At 41.4% G+C, this 17,450-nt stretch overlaps 1 protein-coding gene across 1 annotated transcript in view; it reads left to right on the top strand.

Annotated features, from left to right (window-relative positions):
• Positions 1-17,450, top strand: part of PLXDC2 (plexin domain containing 2) — a 387,582-nt gene that overhangs the window by 290,580 nt on the left and 79,552 nt on the right. The window contains exons 7-9 of the mRNA XM_075271735.1: positions 4,070-4,169; positions 10,773-10,868; positions 15,494-15,575. Coding sequence (XP_075127836.1) covers positions 4,070-4,169; positions 10,773-10,868; positions 15,494-15,575 — 278 coding nt within the window. The remainder of the gene's footprint in view (positions 1-4,069; positions 4,170-10,772; positions 10,869-15,493; positions 15,576-17,450) is intronic.

The following is a 17,450-nucleotide window of genomic DNA, read 5'->3' as shown; positions in this document are numbered from 1 at the left end:
TATAGTATGGTATAGTATGGTATGGTATAGTATTGTATAGTATAGTATGGAATGGTATGGTATGGTATGGTATAGTATGGTACAGTATGGTATAGTATGGTATAGTATAGTATAATATAGTATGAAGAGCTCTATAGAGTGCTGTAGAAAGTGCTCATTAGAGTGCCATGTATGTCAGATCTTCTTAACATAATCCGTTTTCGACTGAATTAGATTTTGTAGTGCCTCTAAAATTTGCTTTTCTTGGGGTTTAGTTTGGTTTAAAGAATTTGCCAAGCCTTTGTACATTTCCTATTCATTGGCTTTAGTCAGTTCTTCTCCTCGGCTGCTTCCTTTCTGTCAATCTTCCACACACACACACACAAGTGCCGCTATAATTTCATAGCTGAAAAATTCTCTATTCTTTGTTTTTGGAGAGATAAAAGGTGAATACATTTTGCTTTCATAGAGGCGTCACTAAAGGTTCTGTATTAAACAATTCTCTCCATAAAGTATTGATTTACTAGCTACATTAATATTCTAAACATTGTAATATCTTAACTATACTAATCTGAAATGCACAAGTAGAATATATTATTTTTTCTAACGTTTCAATTTTTTGATTGCATTTTTTCTTCTGTATGTGATTATGGGACAGCCATATTACCTATTGTTAATGGGGGATCCTTTGTTATCTGTATACATCAGTATTGCCTATCATTTACTTGTCTCTGCTGATAATGACTGCTGAGCGGTGATCTCTATAGAACAGGAGGTATCAAGTAGAGATGAGCGAGTATTATTCGAATAACACGCACCCATAGGAATGAATGGAAGCGGCCGGCACACAGACTTTGCTTAACCTTCTGCATGCCGGCTGCGTCCATTCATTCCTATGGGTTCGTGCTATTCGAAACAGGAGTTTCGAACAGTACTCGCTCGTCTCTAAGTATCAGCCTATTGTGAAATTTACTGACCATAGTGAAAGTAGGTAGTGATATGGAGAACTCAACTCCTTCTCACTCTGCGCTGAGAACTGGGGCTAGCCGCTTCGACTCGGCAGATCAACCCCTCAGATGCCGTGACCAATAGTGATCGCGGCATCTGGGTGATTCGGGAGCCCCCAATTCACACCTCAGATTCCCTACGATGAGATTGAATTGCCATGGGAGCCAGGAGGCTTTGTACAATGTACTGCAATACAGCAGTTCCTGGGTTTGAGTCCCCTTATGGGACAGGAAAAAAAAGCTGAAAATAAAAAAAATAAACAAATAAAAAGTTCAAAATTTGTAAAACATAATGTAAACAAAATTAAATAAGCTAAACTTTTTAGGGTATGTTCACATGGCGGAAAATGGATTCCATGTGTGAACATGCCATCGTGACTAGCCGTGCAGTATGCCGATGCAGTGCACTGGCATCTCGTTGTGGCATTCCACTCCGGATTAGGACCGAATGAATAGGCCTAATAGGGAGGTAGTCTCACACCGCGGTTGAGTCAGCTTTGGAATCCGTGGCAAGATGGGGCATCTCATTTCATTTTTCCGCTACTAGCTAGTGGAAAAAAGAAGCGAGCGGCTCCCATTGAAGTCAATGGGAGCCGTTTCGGCAGCAGAATTTGAGGCAGATTCCGCGTCAAAATCCGCTGCCAAAAAACTCAGTGTGACCCAAGCCCTTAGGTATCCCCATATTTGTAGAAGTCTGCACAATCCAAAAATAGTGTTATTTATCAATGTGGTAAGAATAAATATACCACAATGTGCAAATGAATGCATTGTGGTCATCACACTTTCTCCAAAAAATACTAATAAAAAGTCATACCTACCAAAAATTGGTCCCAATAATAACTGCAACTTGCCCTACAAATAAAGAGCCTTGACATATCTCCATCAACTGAACAGTTATAGGCATGAAAATACGGTGAAAATAGGAAAATTGTTCATTTTTGAAAAAATATTTTAGAAGTAAATGTGGTAAAATATAATAAAGACAGTTGATCCCAATTCCGATCATGAAATGTGCTCGATCGCCAATCAGAATCCGATCTTTTGTGATCCCGATTACTCAATCTTAGTCAGTGCTTCTCTATGGGGAAAGTCACTTTTCGGGTTGAGCCAATCCTGAGATTTCAAAATCTGATTTCCGATCATTTTCCAGCCGATCATGAAATTTGCTCGATCACCGATTGGGATCCGATCTTTTCTGATCCTGATTAGGGTTGAGCCGATCTTGACTTTTCAGGATCGATTTTAAAATCCGATTTCCGATCATTTTTCATTTGGACCCGATCTCGATCCCAATTCCGATCCCATTGCAAGTCAATGGGATTTTTTTATTAATCGGAGATCAGATTTTAAAAGCAATCCTCTTCACTATACAGCATGGAATCTAACAATTGAACGCTTTAATTGTTAGAATCCACGCTGTGTAGTGAATCACTAAGTAGCCAGAGGATTTTTTTTTTAATCCTCTGGCTACTTAGTCCCCCCTGGTGTCCACTTACCTGCAGCGATGGCTGCTCCGGTGCCCGGTGTTCTTTTTCACCTTCATGCAGCTCCACGCTGCTCTTCTCGCCTTGCTGCCCCCTGCCTCCCAGGTTAGGAGAGTGTGGGCGGGTTAGGAGAGTGTGGGCGGGTACTGGGAGGGGAGACGTCACCCACACTCTCCCAAGCCACAAGTCCCACCTTCCTAGCTCTTTAAACACTAACCTGGGAGGCGGCGGCAGCGAGGCGAGAAGAGCAGCGTGGAGCAGCAGCGAGGCGAAGAAGAACACCAGGCACTGCAGACCAGCCATCTCTGGAGGTAAGTAGCTACTAGAGATATTAGTTTAGTCTCCCATTAGAATGAATGGAGGCAGCCGGCGAGCAGGGGGTTAAGGCTGTGTGCCGGCTGCTTCCATTCATTCCTATGGAACCGCAGCGGAGCCTTCACACTGAGTATACACTCTGCTCAGAATGAGCGGAGCGTATACTCAGTGTGAAGGCTAAGCAAAGCATTGTAGGAAATAGTACCGATCTCGATCCCACCTAAAAAGATTGTGTTCGGAATTCCGATCGCGATCGTGAAATTTTCTCGATCGCCGATCGGAATCCGATCTTTTCCGAACACGATCGCTCAACCCTATAAGCAAGTTATAAATTTTGGAATGGTGGGGAAGAAAAATTGATAAAAAGTTGCCAAGCCTTAACGTACATAGTAAAGGGTTAAAGGATTTGGAATGTTGGATGAAAAAAATATAACTTTTCTAGAAGACATTTACGTCACAGTTACGTTAACATGAGCTGAAGACATTATCCTTGGAAACTTTGAGAGTCCTTGGTTTTTGTGACCATGAAAGCACAAGTCTTATAGATTTTGTTGGCTATTCTTCTATCTATCAAAGAACAAACAGTCTTCCATTTTCTTTCTTTGTAATCTTGATTGGAAACTAACTTTTCATTTATAAGACATCTTTTTGTCAACATTTATTACAAAGACACTTGCAAGGTCATTCTGCCCACAGGTTGTTTATAAGTGTGTTGCCGTGATTTGGTAAATGCCTTGGCCTTGTAAGGAAGTTCGTAGAACCATTGTGACAGTCTATGAGAGATCGGGACTCGAAATCGACTCTTTCTTTTTTCGGTTTTTCAGTTTTGTTTTTGGATAATTGAAAGTTCTAGTGTACACATGAGAGAAAATCGCCAGCGCTCCGAAGGCTGTGGGATACATTTTAATTGAGTCATTTTCTTTCCTCCTAATCTATTTTGCAGTTATTTACCTTTAATCAGATCCCGTCCAAGGTCAAATGGACATTTTTTAGAGATTTCGACTTCAGCTTTCTGAAACTTAATGGATGAAATTTTCAGATTATACTTTTACAGGCTGAAAATAAAAAGTTTACTTGTTTGTGTCCCTAAACTTCAGGTCACGGTTGACAGAGAAATACTGAACATAGCAAAAACATCAGGGAAAACATGACAATGGTGGGCAATGATCACCATAAAATGGGAATGAGAAGAATGTTTGATGAAATTTGCGTAAAGGTCGGGGGGAGCACAATTGTTTGTTGTGGCAATATATTGAGTTTTTAATATGATTCTTCCTCTTGCAGATCCCGGTACCAATAATGGAGATAAGCTCGACCAATCATCCTGTGAAAGTTGGTCTCTCAGATGCTTTTGTTGTGGTGCACAAGATTCAGCAGATTCCTAGTAAGTGTATAAGACATTGACAAACTACGCAAGATTCATTTTGTGAATATACATGAGTCAGCAGCAGTTTAGTTTCAGACTGAACTTATTTGGTCTGAACCAAAAGTGGTTTTATTACACTCTCTGATACCCACTCACCTCTCCTGGGATGCCCCATATGACCCCTGAGGCCCAATGATAGAACTCTACAGTCCCCTTGGACCATGAGGTCACCCAGGAGACCAGACGAAAACTGCAGCGGAGCACTGGATGTTGCATGGAATCCAAAAGAGTTGATGGAAGGGGTGTATCAGCGTTTAGAATTTACCGCATGTGGGTCTCCACTAAGGGCTCGTTCTCACAGAGTTTTTTAGCAGAGGATTTAGACGTGGAATCCACCTCAAACTCTGCTACCAAAACCAGCCCCCATTGACTTCAATGGGAGGCACTCGCTTCTTTTTTCCGCTAGCTAGTAGCGGAAAAAAGAAGCGAGACCAACCTTCTTGCTGCGGATTCCGTCCGTGGCGCGAGACTCCCTCCCGATTAGGCCCATTCATTTGGGCTTAATCCGGTGCACAATGCCGCAACAGGATAACGATGCACTGCACCGGCATCCCGTCGAGGCAAGCCGCGTGGAATGTTCACACGCGAAATGCAAATTCCACCATGTGAACGTACCTTTATTGTGTTTTGGGTTCTAAAGAGTTCCCAAAATATCAAAGTTTTTTGTGAGTGGTGAGCACCAATACTCCCGGATTCAGACGAACCTTAGATTTTTGGAAACTTTGTAACTAACTGGTTCTCTCCTCTCTCCAGCTTTCCATTACACAAGACTTCAGTTTAATCTTCTCTTCGATTTTCCCGTTTACCAGTATTTATAATGAAGCAATAATGGGCAATGATCAGTAATATGATGTAGAACAGATGCGACTCTCATTAGGACCACCCTAATGAAATTTCACTTTATATTCCAGATGGGGCTGCTACGTGTAGAAATTGCAGCTTATCTACATTTTATTAATTTTATTATTATATTAGTTTTCTTTAGCACACAGAAACAATCGTTCAAAGCTAAGATGACTTAAAAAATTGTACCAAGTTCTGAAGTTATTCCTTATTGATAGGATAGGGGATAACTTCATGATCCCGAAATTGGAGCTCCGCTTCTTCCTTCCTGATAGAGTTGCAGACCAAGAATGTGCTCTGTGGGAACGTAGAGCTCAGCAGTCGGCGCTCCCATACAAGGGTCTCCTATTCTTTCTAGAAATATCCATGGGTCCATAGTCTGTATATGTTATTGCAGTGTGGCTCCATTCATGTGAACACCATCTTGATTCTATTTTGTTATATTTCTTAGTTTTATGGAACTATGTTTTTATGGTTTAGGCCCAGTTCGCATCTACGTTCGGGCCATTCCGTTCCCCTCTCCACAGGAAAAATGCAAAGAGAAAAGTCCTCCAAGCAGCACCTTTCTCTCTGCATTTTTTGTGCGGAAACCACAAGGACTCCATTATAGTCTAAGCGGTCCGTTGGTTTCCCAAGATAACTGCTTTTTTATTGGGATTAGGTTTCAATTCGGAGGTCCCCAAGCAGATAGCCCAAATGGAAGCCCATGCGCAAATGTGAACCGGGCCTTAGTGATCCTCTGTCTAGGTGTAAAGATGTAGTCTACCCCCAAGTCATGTAGAAGATAACCCACAGACAAGCCCTTTATAGAAACACTGGACCCCCTTTATACAGACCACAAGTCAGACCCACCCTAGACTTAGACCCCAGACCAACCCCATTTAGAAACCATAAATCCAAGCTCTCTGCTTACAGACCCCAGACAAGACCTCAAACTATTGCTTTATGATTTTATTTGCCTTCAAGTCTGATGTTTAGCTACTTACCTTTCCTCGTTTTGACCCAAATATTCCAAATTATTTGTTTTTTTACAAAACAAACGGAGAGAATGAAAATGGCCGTCGCATTATATACTGGTGTCTTTTCAGATCCCAAAGTATAATAGGTGGAGGCCCAATGGAGGGGAAAAAAAATTAAAAAAAACAATCACATTCACCTTCCTTTACCTCTTTTGGACCTCCTTGCTGCATCCGGTGCCCTTCTGGTTATAATTGTAATGCATTGTATTATTGATCAGACCCCTGGTGTTCTAGACCGCCCGCCCTAGGGTGTCTAATAAATGCAAAAAAAAAAAAGAAAAAATTGTTAGAAAATTTGTGCTCCAGGACACTATTTTGGGACTCTGTTCCCATGCACTAGATGGGTATGCCTTAAGTTGAAGACATGAGCTCACACTTGGCATATGTTTTCAGAAATTTAATGGTATTTGAAGCTCAAAGAAGACAAAATGAGCGCTAGGAAAGAATCGTGATAGAATGGGGAATGCATGGTCCCGTAGAGGCAGGACTTCTAACTTTGCTTACTCCTTTATTCCATATTCAAAAGGCAGCCAAGCTATAAAAAAATGTAAGATGTCCTTATGAAAGGCTTGTACTAAAAGCTTCATTTTATCTGTTGTTTCTGCAGTGTTTGTATTTTCAACCAGGAACTAGTAAGCCCAAGAGAGCCAACCATTACCCTATGGGCAGGGGTTACAGATGGGTGAATGGGTTCGCAATGAACCAGATTCCCCCCGAACATTCCAAATTGTTCAATTTTTAGCAAAACCAAAGAATTTTGGATAGAGATGAGCGAACACTGTTCGGATTAGCCGTTCCGAACAGCACGCTCCCATAGAAATGAATGGAAGCACTTGGCACGGCCACCGGCCAGCGGCAAAGCGTACGTGCCAGGTGCTTCCATTCATTTCTATGGGAGTGTGCTGTTCGGAACGGCTGATCCGAACAGTATTCGCTCATCTCTAATTTTGGAATCGTTTTGGACGGACTAAAATGGCCACCTCCGGTAAATGATTATACTCTGGGGTCTCTTCTCATAGCTGTGGGCCCGGGAAAAGTGACCAAAATATAAAAACATTTATACATACCTTCTGTTACCTCTTTTGGGGATTCTCGTGGCATCCGTCTCTCCTTGTGCTCTTCTGTGGTATCAGTAGTGACCCCGGGCGCTATGGAGAAGAAAGGTTCAGAGTAGGGTTGAGCCGATCTTGAGAAATCCGATTTCCGATCATTTTCCAGCAGATCCTGATTGTGAAATTTGCTTGATCGCCGATCGGGATCCAATCTTTCCCAATCCCGATCACTCAACTCTAGTTCTGAGGTTCGCCCTTATTTAGTACTGATATAAGGGGTTCAAAGATATTGGTTATAATTGGCTGGGTGTCACATAAGAAGACCCAAATTTAGTACTTTACATACTAATATAGATAGTGACATGGAAGATTCTTCAAAATATCTTCAAAAATTCTTATAAAATACATGAAAACTTAGGTAATTTTCTGGTGACACATTCGCTTCAAGACCAAATATTGGAATTGTTCTACTATATCCTACCAGATCTGAGTCAATGTTACGCAGTTCAGTGCTTGTCTATAATGTCCTCCATGAGTTTGGGAGCCGGATGACCTGTTTTCTCTATTGCTATGTGTAGTCTATGGGAGACATCATGGCAGCCAGTCTCCACCTCCCAAGATCAAAAATACAATCTACAGAGGGGAAAACTGCAAAAAAATCCAGAACACATCCTATAGTAGCCAGAAACAGTGTTAGATGGAAGCTTATCCTGAAGATTTAAGGGCTGACATTCATCAGATATAACCTAAGTTTAATTTTATCTCGGATTCCTCTGGGGGACAGAATTTTTAGACTCCAAATGTGATGGTAAAAGCTATGGAGGAATTATGATGACGGGTGTCACGTCTTCCTAAATTTGACTGGATCTTAAAAATATTCAACGTAGCATCAAATTCTTGACAGACAGAATATAACTAGACCTACAGTAGGTGATAGAAGAGTGGAAGTGGACAAAATATCTGAGCAAAAGCTATTGGAAGAAAATGGGAACAAACATTTATGTGAATCAGTCTGATGGTCTTATAGGCCAAATCAGACTCTGTGGACAGAAAAAATTGATAGTGATAATGTATCTTGATGGATCCCATTAACCGGTAAGGTCTAATGTCCTTGACGGTAAGAATAGTATAGTAGACTACATTCTTCTAGTCATTGAAAACCAGAACACGGATGGAATCACAAAGTAGCAACATTAAGAACACAACCTCGGAAAAGAACTTTTTGTTTAGAATAATAAACATTGGGTTCCCGGGTCATTACCAGTCCTCGTGCCCAACCTTACAGGGTTATTTCAGTGCTCAGTAGGCAACTTGTTCTTTTTGAGAAGATCCAGGTTAGGTATGGAGTCTTACAGGCAATGAATCGAGGTGAAAAGAATACTAACAGCTGTCTACAGGTCCGTAGTTTGGCTGTTACCCCAAGGTTCTTTTATGTGTCAATCGTTGACAACTATTTTTAGTGTAAGATGTCAATCAAGCAATGGGAGGGTGAAGCTCGGTGGTAGTTAGGGGCAAGTATCTAAACACCCCTAAAGCCCTTTAGAGCTAATTGGCATAAGAATAAAACACTGGTTTTCATGAGAATGGAGCTGCAATGCTACATAAGAAAGACATCTTTGAAAAGTGCAGAAGCAGCTCCACAAGGTACTATCATTGTTTGATATTGAGTTTTCCTATGATGGGACTATTAAAGGATAATCTTATCTTATCTTGCTGACAGACTCCCTTTAACAACACAACACAACGGTTTCCTGTAAATTTGCTTCTTCTAAATACCAAAGAAAGGGAATGACCAAGTTATTTTATAGACTTCCAAATGGCCCTTTGGTTATTTCTCAAGTGGCCCATTCCTATATTTTAATGTCCTTGGGCATTTAACTGATGGAAAGATATGTGAAAAGGTCAGAGGATCTCCTGGTGGTTGCAGATGCTGATAGAGGTCCAGGTCCAGTAGAAGTCAGTCCCCTCTGGAGTTAAAGGATTTTTCCAGACCCAAATTCATTATTCATGCTACACAGGATAGGCCATCAGTATGAGACACTAACTTTCACCTTGGCTACAGATCTCCTGGGAATAGAAGAATGACTTGAATTGACCAGCTTTGAAAAAATACATTATGATTTTGCAATAATCTGTCAGGAGATGTTTATATGTGCCTATTAGAGATGAGCGAGTAGTATTCGATCGAGTAGGTATTTGATCGAATACTACAGTATTCAAAATACTCGTACTCGATCGAGTACCACTCGCTATTCGAATGTAAAAGTTCGATGTAGAACCAGCATTGATTGGCCGAATGCTATACAGTCGTCCAATCAACGCTGGTTCTTCTCCTACCTTTAGAAGTCTTCTCCATGCAGCTTCCCCGCGGCGTCTTCTGGCTCTTCATTCACTCTGCCAGGCATCGGGCCTGGGCAGAGCCGACTGCGCATGTCCGCTTGTAGTGCGGACATGCGCAGTCGACTCTGCCCAGGCCCGATGCCTGGCAGAGTGAATTCAGAGCCGGAAGATGCCGCGGAGAAGCTGCACGGAGAAGACTTCTCGGAGGATCCAGCCCGACCCTCACTCGTGGACTTGGTAAGTATAATTTGATCGAATGTTGCCTACTCGAAACGAATATCGAACCTCGGACATTTTACTGTTCGCTCATCTCTAGTGCCTATATGTGGTTATTCAGTTTTGTGATGTTAAAGTTTTTGCCAGCTTGAATCTGTATCAAATTTGTATCATTAATGAAATCTGTGAAAAAGGCAAGGATAGGCCCGGTTCACATCTGCCTTCTGTATTCCGTTCAGGGAGTCCGCTTGGGGACGGAATACCGAATGCATTAAAAAGTGGTGAGCAATGAAAGCATATGGACCCTGTAGACTAAATGGGGTCCATGTGTTTTCCGCACAGTGTCCACACGAATTGTGCGGAGAGAAAAGTAGTGCTTAAAGTTAAGAGAACAAGAACCTGCACCACACATCCACATATAATGCTTCGTTCTATAGAAGTGTGTCCTACACATAAGGGTGGACACATCTGTAGATGGAGGTGGTCTTCAGAATCCTTGGAGCCACAGACTAATGTTGAGTGCTAGAGTATGTTACCATGAGTATGTTCCCTGGTGGAGAGGTGAGTCACATAAATAAATGGGAATTATAGAAGACAAGAGTTTTTCATCACTGAAGACATAGAATCATGGCCATCCCACTCTTGAAATGAATGTTTTTTTAGGTAAATTTGGTTTAAGAAGCTGTGTCCAAAAAAGATGACTTTTTATGGGTAACATTGGTTATTTTCAATTATCCTGCTGATCTTACGCATTGACCCAAGATGTCTTCACGTATATGGATGATTTGATCCAGTCATACCTATGATTGATATGTAAACCTCCAAGTGAGAAGAGGTCACTAAAGAAATGATGTCAAAGTAATATCGGTAGGGTTCAGCTTGGGGGTATGCCACCAAACCCAACAATGAAGAGTTCCTGTTCTCCATTCGCAGTGGAGGGTTGGCCAAGAATTGTACCAACCTTTGATTTAGAGCTGTTATCCATCGAGAACAGGAAATAGGATTGTCTCGTTCTAAGATCATGGGGGCTTCTTATAACCTTGGACATTTTTGTTAGTCTGAATGATATTTTCCATGCTATATTTTGCCAGATGTCCGCAGGAGAACAATCTTCGAATATCACCGGGTGGAATTAGATATGGCAAAGATCACCAACTACTCTGCAGTGGAGATGTTGCCTCTTCCAAGTGAGTGAACCATTTGTTGGATAGGATGTCACGATTGGAAGGACAATTCAGTCCATTGATTTAATGAGCTGTGAAGTGGCTGTGAGTTTGACGAATTATCTTAATGGAAGAAACGTCTGAGAAAACATATAGGTTGTGTATATCATCCTGAGAGTAGACAAGCAGAAGATATATGACACAGCCTCATAGCTAATCATATATGCATTGTGTATCTTCCATGTCTTATCATTATATAGATGAATGCTCTCATGTCATTTGAATATTATTTTATGGATTTATGTTTCAAGGTATGGAAGGAAAGATTTGTTGAAGCAATGTAATGCGAATATAATATGTGTCCTGTTTTAAACTGACAGATATTTTAATATAATACAGTCGTGGAAAGAATGGGCAATTTTTCACGTTTTCATTGTGTCAATGTATTTAATAGGGTTGGCTTCCAAAGCACAATAGAAAATGTTATGTTCTTGGAGAGTGGGAAATTCTTCATGAAAAATTATGCATTTCCTCAGCTTTGAAAGTGTGAGCTTTTCTTTAAATATAGGCTCCTTTAGGTTGAGGTGAGCCCCGCCCCTGAGGAGTCCAGTGGCATAAACAAAGAAAGTCCTATATATTAGTTATGGTTCCAGTTTTTTCCACTCAGGAGAGAAGGGCTTTATTTGGTTTGCCCTGGTCAGGATCATTGGGTCTATTCCTGACCCAATTTTTCTGGAGAGGGGGAGGTCTTCATAGGTTCTTGTCACCCAACCAACCAGGCCTTCAAAGGTCAACACTTCATTACATAATAATGGTAGTAGAGGCTAGTGAGCAATAAGTAGCCATGCCCATTTGCTGTCTTCACATAGTCTGTAATAGCAGGATTAAAGGGATTTCCCAGGACTATGACACTGATCTCCACTTCCTCTTCACATGAAGGGATTTCATGTCTATTGGTCAAATAGCCACCAGAAATGAGGAAACCATTTTAAAATAAACCGTAAAAATCATTATTATACTCAGTTTCCAGAGTATAATAAGTGGAGGCTCAGGAAAGGTGTGGACAAAATAAAACATATTGATACTCACCTTTCCTGGGTGCCCAATCCTCTTTCCCAATATCTGGTCTTCACCTACGAGCTCTTGCAACCTCTTCTGGTGTCTTCTCCGACATCTTGCACCTTGAGGTCATCACTGAGGGCCTCACTTGTCATGTGGGATTCATACATGTCTTGACATTTTAACACGAGCATCATGATATCAAAGTTCTCCATTTCACTGCTGAGGCTCAATCACCCCAGGGTGCATGACATTGGAGAAGACACCATGAGCCCATGATGAGTACCAAAAACTGGGAAGAAGACATGATGTTCAGGAGAGGTAAGGAATGGTGCGTGTTAGTGTTTTTTATTATTTATTACTGATCTTACTCGATCCTGATCGCTCAACCCTAATTGTATATTATATATACAGTAGGGTTGAGCTGATCTTGATATTTCAAAATCTGATTTCTGATCATTTTCCAGCCGATCCCGATTGTGAAATTTACTTGATCGCCGATCGAGATCTGATCTCTCCCGATCCCGATCGCTCAACCCTTATTGTGTATTATATATACAGTAGGGTTGAGCCGATCTTGAGATTTCAAAATCCATTTTCTGATCATTTTGTAGCTGATCGCAAACGTGAAATTTCCCGATCCTGATTGCTCAACCCTAACTGGTGATTCTCACGCCAGTGGTAATGGATTCCAAGACAGGTGCGTGACTTTAAAGAATTAATAAGAGGCTCTGGCTTCTTAGTAATTCTAGGCCTGGGCACAAATCTACGCCAGTCCACCCACTGTCTAATAAAGTGCGAGCGGCAGTGGGGCTGAGATGCGTCACGGTTCCACAAAGATTGGGGCAAGTTGGGGCACATTTTTGGTCATGCTGAAGATGGGCCTATGTTTTTCTCATTCCATACAATCCCTTTAAATAAGTCCATTTCCTCCTTCCACCTCAGTATACATTGTATCAGCTTGTCAGTTTTATGCTAATTCCCACTTTAAATATCCGTATTGCATAGAGAAGATTGGATAAGAAGGCAGACAATATACCAGGGCGCATTATCTGAGATCTTTTAAAATAACATAGTAAAGATGAATATAATTCCGGGGCGCCTTGGTGGTTATGTTATAAAACTGTCATAAATATACATTGAATTGCCGCGCAGATGATGCAGTCATACTGAGGGATATGGAGAATATTTTATATGGCGGGGATATTGCAGGCGGTGACTGAGCGATTCCAAGGAGTGATCACTGGCTGGAAAGAAACATTTCCCTGTTATTGTTTTCACTTGGGTGGATTTAACAGCACATTGCATTACGCGCAGGCTTCCTTTTTTTTTTTTCTTTTGCAAAATTGCTAGCAATAAGGAAGATACGAAATGCAAAAATAAAACCAGTCAAAGAAGTATGATTATATAGAACGCAGGCGGAATTTATGCCACGGCTCGCACTGTAATTGTACCCATCGGCTAAACCAAGGCAATCTGTATTGTTTACCTAGAGAGAGAGATTGTATTAACGGAACGGAATAACGCAAATGTAATAATCTGACTCCATGTATAATACAATAAATGAGAGAGGAGCGCAGGACGCACAGCGCAGGTATAATGTTATTGTTTGTTTGTTTTCTGTTGGACGAAGAGATAAGGCTGAGATACATCATAGATACTTAAGATAATTCCAAGGTATGATACATGGGAAAAAAGAGAGAGAAAAACAATTGATGGAAATAGATCAAGAGAAAGATTTAGCTGGAAAATATCTAGATAGACAGACAGATAGATAGATAGATAGATAGGCGATAGATAGATAGATAGATAGATAGATAGATAGATAGATAGATAGATAGGAGATAGATAGATAGATAGATAGATAGATAGATAGATAGATAGATAGAGATAGATAGATAGATAGATAGGAGGTAGATAGATAGGAGATAGATAGATAGATAGATAGATAGATAGATAGATAGATAGATAGATAGGCGATAGATAGATAGATAGATAGATAGGAGATAGATAGATAGATAGATAGATAGATAGATAGATAGATAGATAGATAGGAGATAGATAGATAGATAGATAGATAGATAGATAGATAGGAGATAGATAGATAGATAGGAGATAGATAGATAGATAGATAGATAGATAGATAGATAGGAGATAGATAGATCAGTGGCGTAACTTTGCAGACCCCCGAGTATAATGATCGGAGGCCCGGGATAGGTAAGAAACATACAAAATACTGTTACTTACCTCTGCATGATCCGAGCAGGCTTCAGGCCTAGTCGTCTGATGTCTCTGACATCACATGACCCTAGCCTGCGTCCCCGATCATGTGACTTCTGACGTCATAGAAGATGGACTACAGCGGAGGTCGACAGCGGAGGACTGCAGCGGATCCTGGAGATAGGTGAGTAACAGTGTTTTTTTATTTTTTTATCCCACCTGGGTCTCTGATTATTATACTCTGGGGTCTGAAAAGACCCCAGAGTATAATAATTGTTTATGGGTGTCCACAGTGGGGCATAATACTGTGTGCAGGGGCCACTATGGGGCATAATACTGTGTGCAGGGGCCACTGAGGGTCATAATACTGTGTGCAGGACCACTATGGGAGATAATACTGTGTGCAGGGGCCACTATGGGACATAATACTGTGTGCAGAGGCCACTATGGGGATAATACTGTGTGCAGGGGCCACTATGGGGCATAATACTGTGTGCAGGGGACACTATGGGGCATAATACTGTGTGCAGGGGACACTATGGGGGATAATACTGTGTGCAGGGGCCACTAAGGGACATAATACTATGTGCAGGGGCCACTATTGGGTATAATACTGTGTGCAGGGGCCACTAAGGGACATAATACTATGTGCAGGGGCCACTATGGGGGATAATACTGTGTGCAGGACCACTATGGGAGATAATACTGTGTGCAGGGGCCACTATGGGACATAATACTGTGTGCAGGGGCCACTATGGGACATAATACTGTGTGCAGGGGCCACTATGGGAGATAATACTGTGTGCAGGGGCCACTATGGGAGATAATACTGTGTGCAGGGGCCACTATGGGGCATAATACTGTGTGCAGGGGCCACTATGGAACATAATACTGTGTGCAGGGGCCACTATTGGGTATAATACTGTGTGCAGGGCTTACTAAGGGACATAATACTGTGTGCAGGGGCCACTATGGGGCATAATACTGTGTGCAGGGGCCACTATGGGCTATAATACTGTGTGCAGGGGCCACTATTGGGTATAATACTGTGTGCAGGGCTTACTAAGGGACATAATACTGTGCGCAGGGGCCACTATGGAGGATAATACTGTGTTTAGGGGCCACTGAGGGACATAATACTAGATAGATAGATATATAGATAGATAGATAGATAGATAGATAGATAGATAGATAGATAGATAGATAGATAGAAAGAAGAGGGAGATAGATAGGAGATAGATAGATAGATAGATAGATAGATAGATAGATAGATAGACAGACAGACAGACAGACAGACAGACAGACAGACAGATCTCTATTCCGGTGACATGATGAATGAGTTCTAACCCTTCTTCCTATGTCTTCCTCAGCTTGCCTCCAGTTTAACAGCTGCGGTTCTTGTGTCAGATCGCAAATTGGTTTCAACTGCAGCTGGTGCAATAGTCTCCAAAGGTAAGAGTGCGAATGTCTTGTCTCTATGTAATTATTTCTCCTCTTATAAGATAAAGGGATTGGATATAGCAGCAATGGCTTCTCCAACCCTGGACTTTCTGCATTATTCCTATTATTGGTGGTATTACTGCTGTACGTGTTGGTGATGCTATTACTCTGGAATTCTTTCTTCTTGGAGAACAGACTTCATTTATCTTTATCTGAACCTGAGCTGTCTTAAGACTTGAAATCTTTAAAAGGGACCGGACTAAGGGTCTTCTTTGCTACTTATACTTGCATTTAGCATTATTGGCTACGTGTATGTAGCATTATTTCACTAGGCAATGGTAATATACATGTACAGCCAGTTGTTTTTATCTATATATTGTTTTATATATTGGATATTGCACCAATTCTAAGCATATGGACCTTAAATGTTGCACTTATTAGCAACCATGGCCCCAAATTTGTGACAATAGTCTTCCTCTTTTTGCCCTTACCCCCAAACCTTTCTTTTTTAATCCCCTTTAAAAACATAATGTAAAATAATAAAAATAAAATTTGATCACAAATTTTAAGAACCCAAATGACACCATTGATAAATATAACTCATCCAGCAAAAAACAACAGGACTTGCAGCTAGGGGTGTGTGATCGGGATTGGGAAAGATCGGATCCTTATCGGCAAGTGAGCAAAATGAACCGATCAGGATCATCAATGGAGAGAGCACCCACCTCGGCTACCCCTCTCCAAATCCGGGACAACCTCTTGTAATTTCTGCCTTATTTGTGCACATTATATAGCGGTATACAAGAAGTGTTACAGAAATAAACTACAGGCCCTGGATTAGTATATTATAATCATAGAAGGGACAAGTATTTCATACATTTCCTAAAAGTAACATGTTGATATTGTATCAGCAGAGAACTCAGCATAAGGAATGGCTTTCCGAGAATGTTCTGTGCATAATATTTGCATATATTAAAGCTTATGTTTGCATTGCTTCACTGATCCATGTGGATGTTCTGCTTGAAGGTGTAAGGCAGAGTTATATATCAAAAAGTTGTTAGTGTGAATCGTGCCCTTTAGAGATGAGCGTTCGATCGAATTGGTTTTCGATCGAATATCAGGCTGCTCGACATATTCGATTCCAATCGAATACCGCGCAGCAAACGCACTAAAAATTTGTATCCCCTCCCACCTTCCCTGGCGCTTTTTTCGCATCAATAATTGTGCAGGGGAGGTGGAACAGGAACTACGACAACGGAGGCGTCGAAAAAAAATCGGAAAAAGTAATTGGCGGCCGAAACCAAGTGACCTCCATACGAATGGTGGATTTCAGATTCGGTTCATATGAGACTGTGAACTATGTGACTGTGAGACAGGGATAGATGTACTTCTAGAGTTAGGGGGCGTTCACACAACCGTTGGTGTCCGACAGGTAGTGTCCGCTGCTAATGTCCGTTCAAAATCTTGCGTGGACATTAGCAGTGGACACTAGCTGTGTCCGTGACATTTTGTATTGATTTAAATGGAGATCGGGTGCATTCTTTTACAGTCCGTGCCTGTCCTTAACTGTCAGTTCCCAAAGATGTCCGACTTTTCAAGCGTAAAGCAAAACCCTGGATGGCAGGAGAGGTGTGTAATGGGGTTGAGCCGATCTTGAGATTTCAGGATTGTTTTTAAAATCTGATTTCCGATCATTTTCCATCTGATCCTGATCCCAATCGTGAAATTTGCTCAATCGCCGATCAGAATCCGATCTTTCCCAATCCCTCAACCCTAGTTACTTTATGTTTATGGGGTAGGATTGAGCCAATTTTGAGATATCAGGATCGTTTTCCAGCCGATACCGATCGTGAAATTTGCTTGATCGCCGATCGGCATCCGATCTTT

This window comes from Leptodactylus fuscus, chromosome 4, assembly GCF_031893055.1.
Source record: "Leptodactylus fuscus isolate aLepFus1 chromosome 4, aLepFus1.hap2, whole genome shotgun sequence".
NCBI lineage: Eukaryota > Metazoa > Chordata > Amphibia > Anura > Leptodactylidae > Leptodactylus > Leptodactylus fuscus.
The sequence above is the reverse complement of the archived record's forward strand: the minus strand, read 5'-3'. Positions and strand labels throughout refer to the sequence as shown.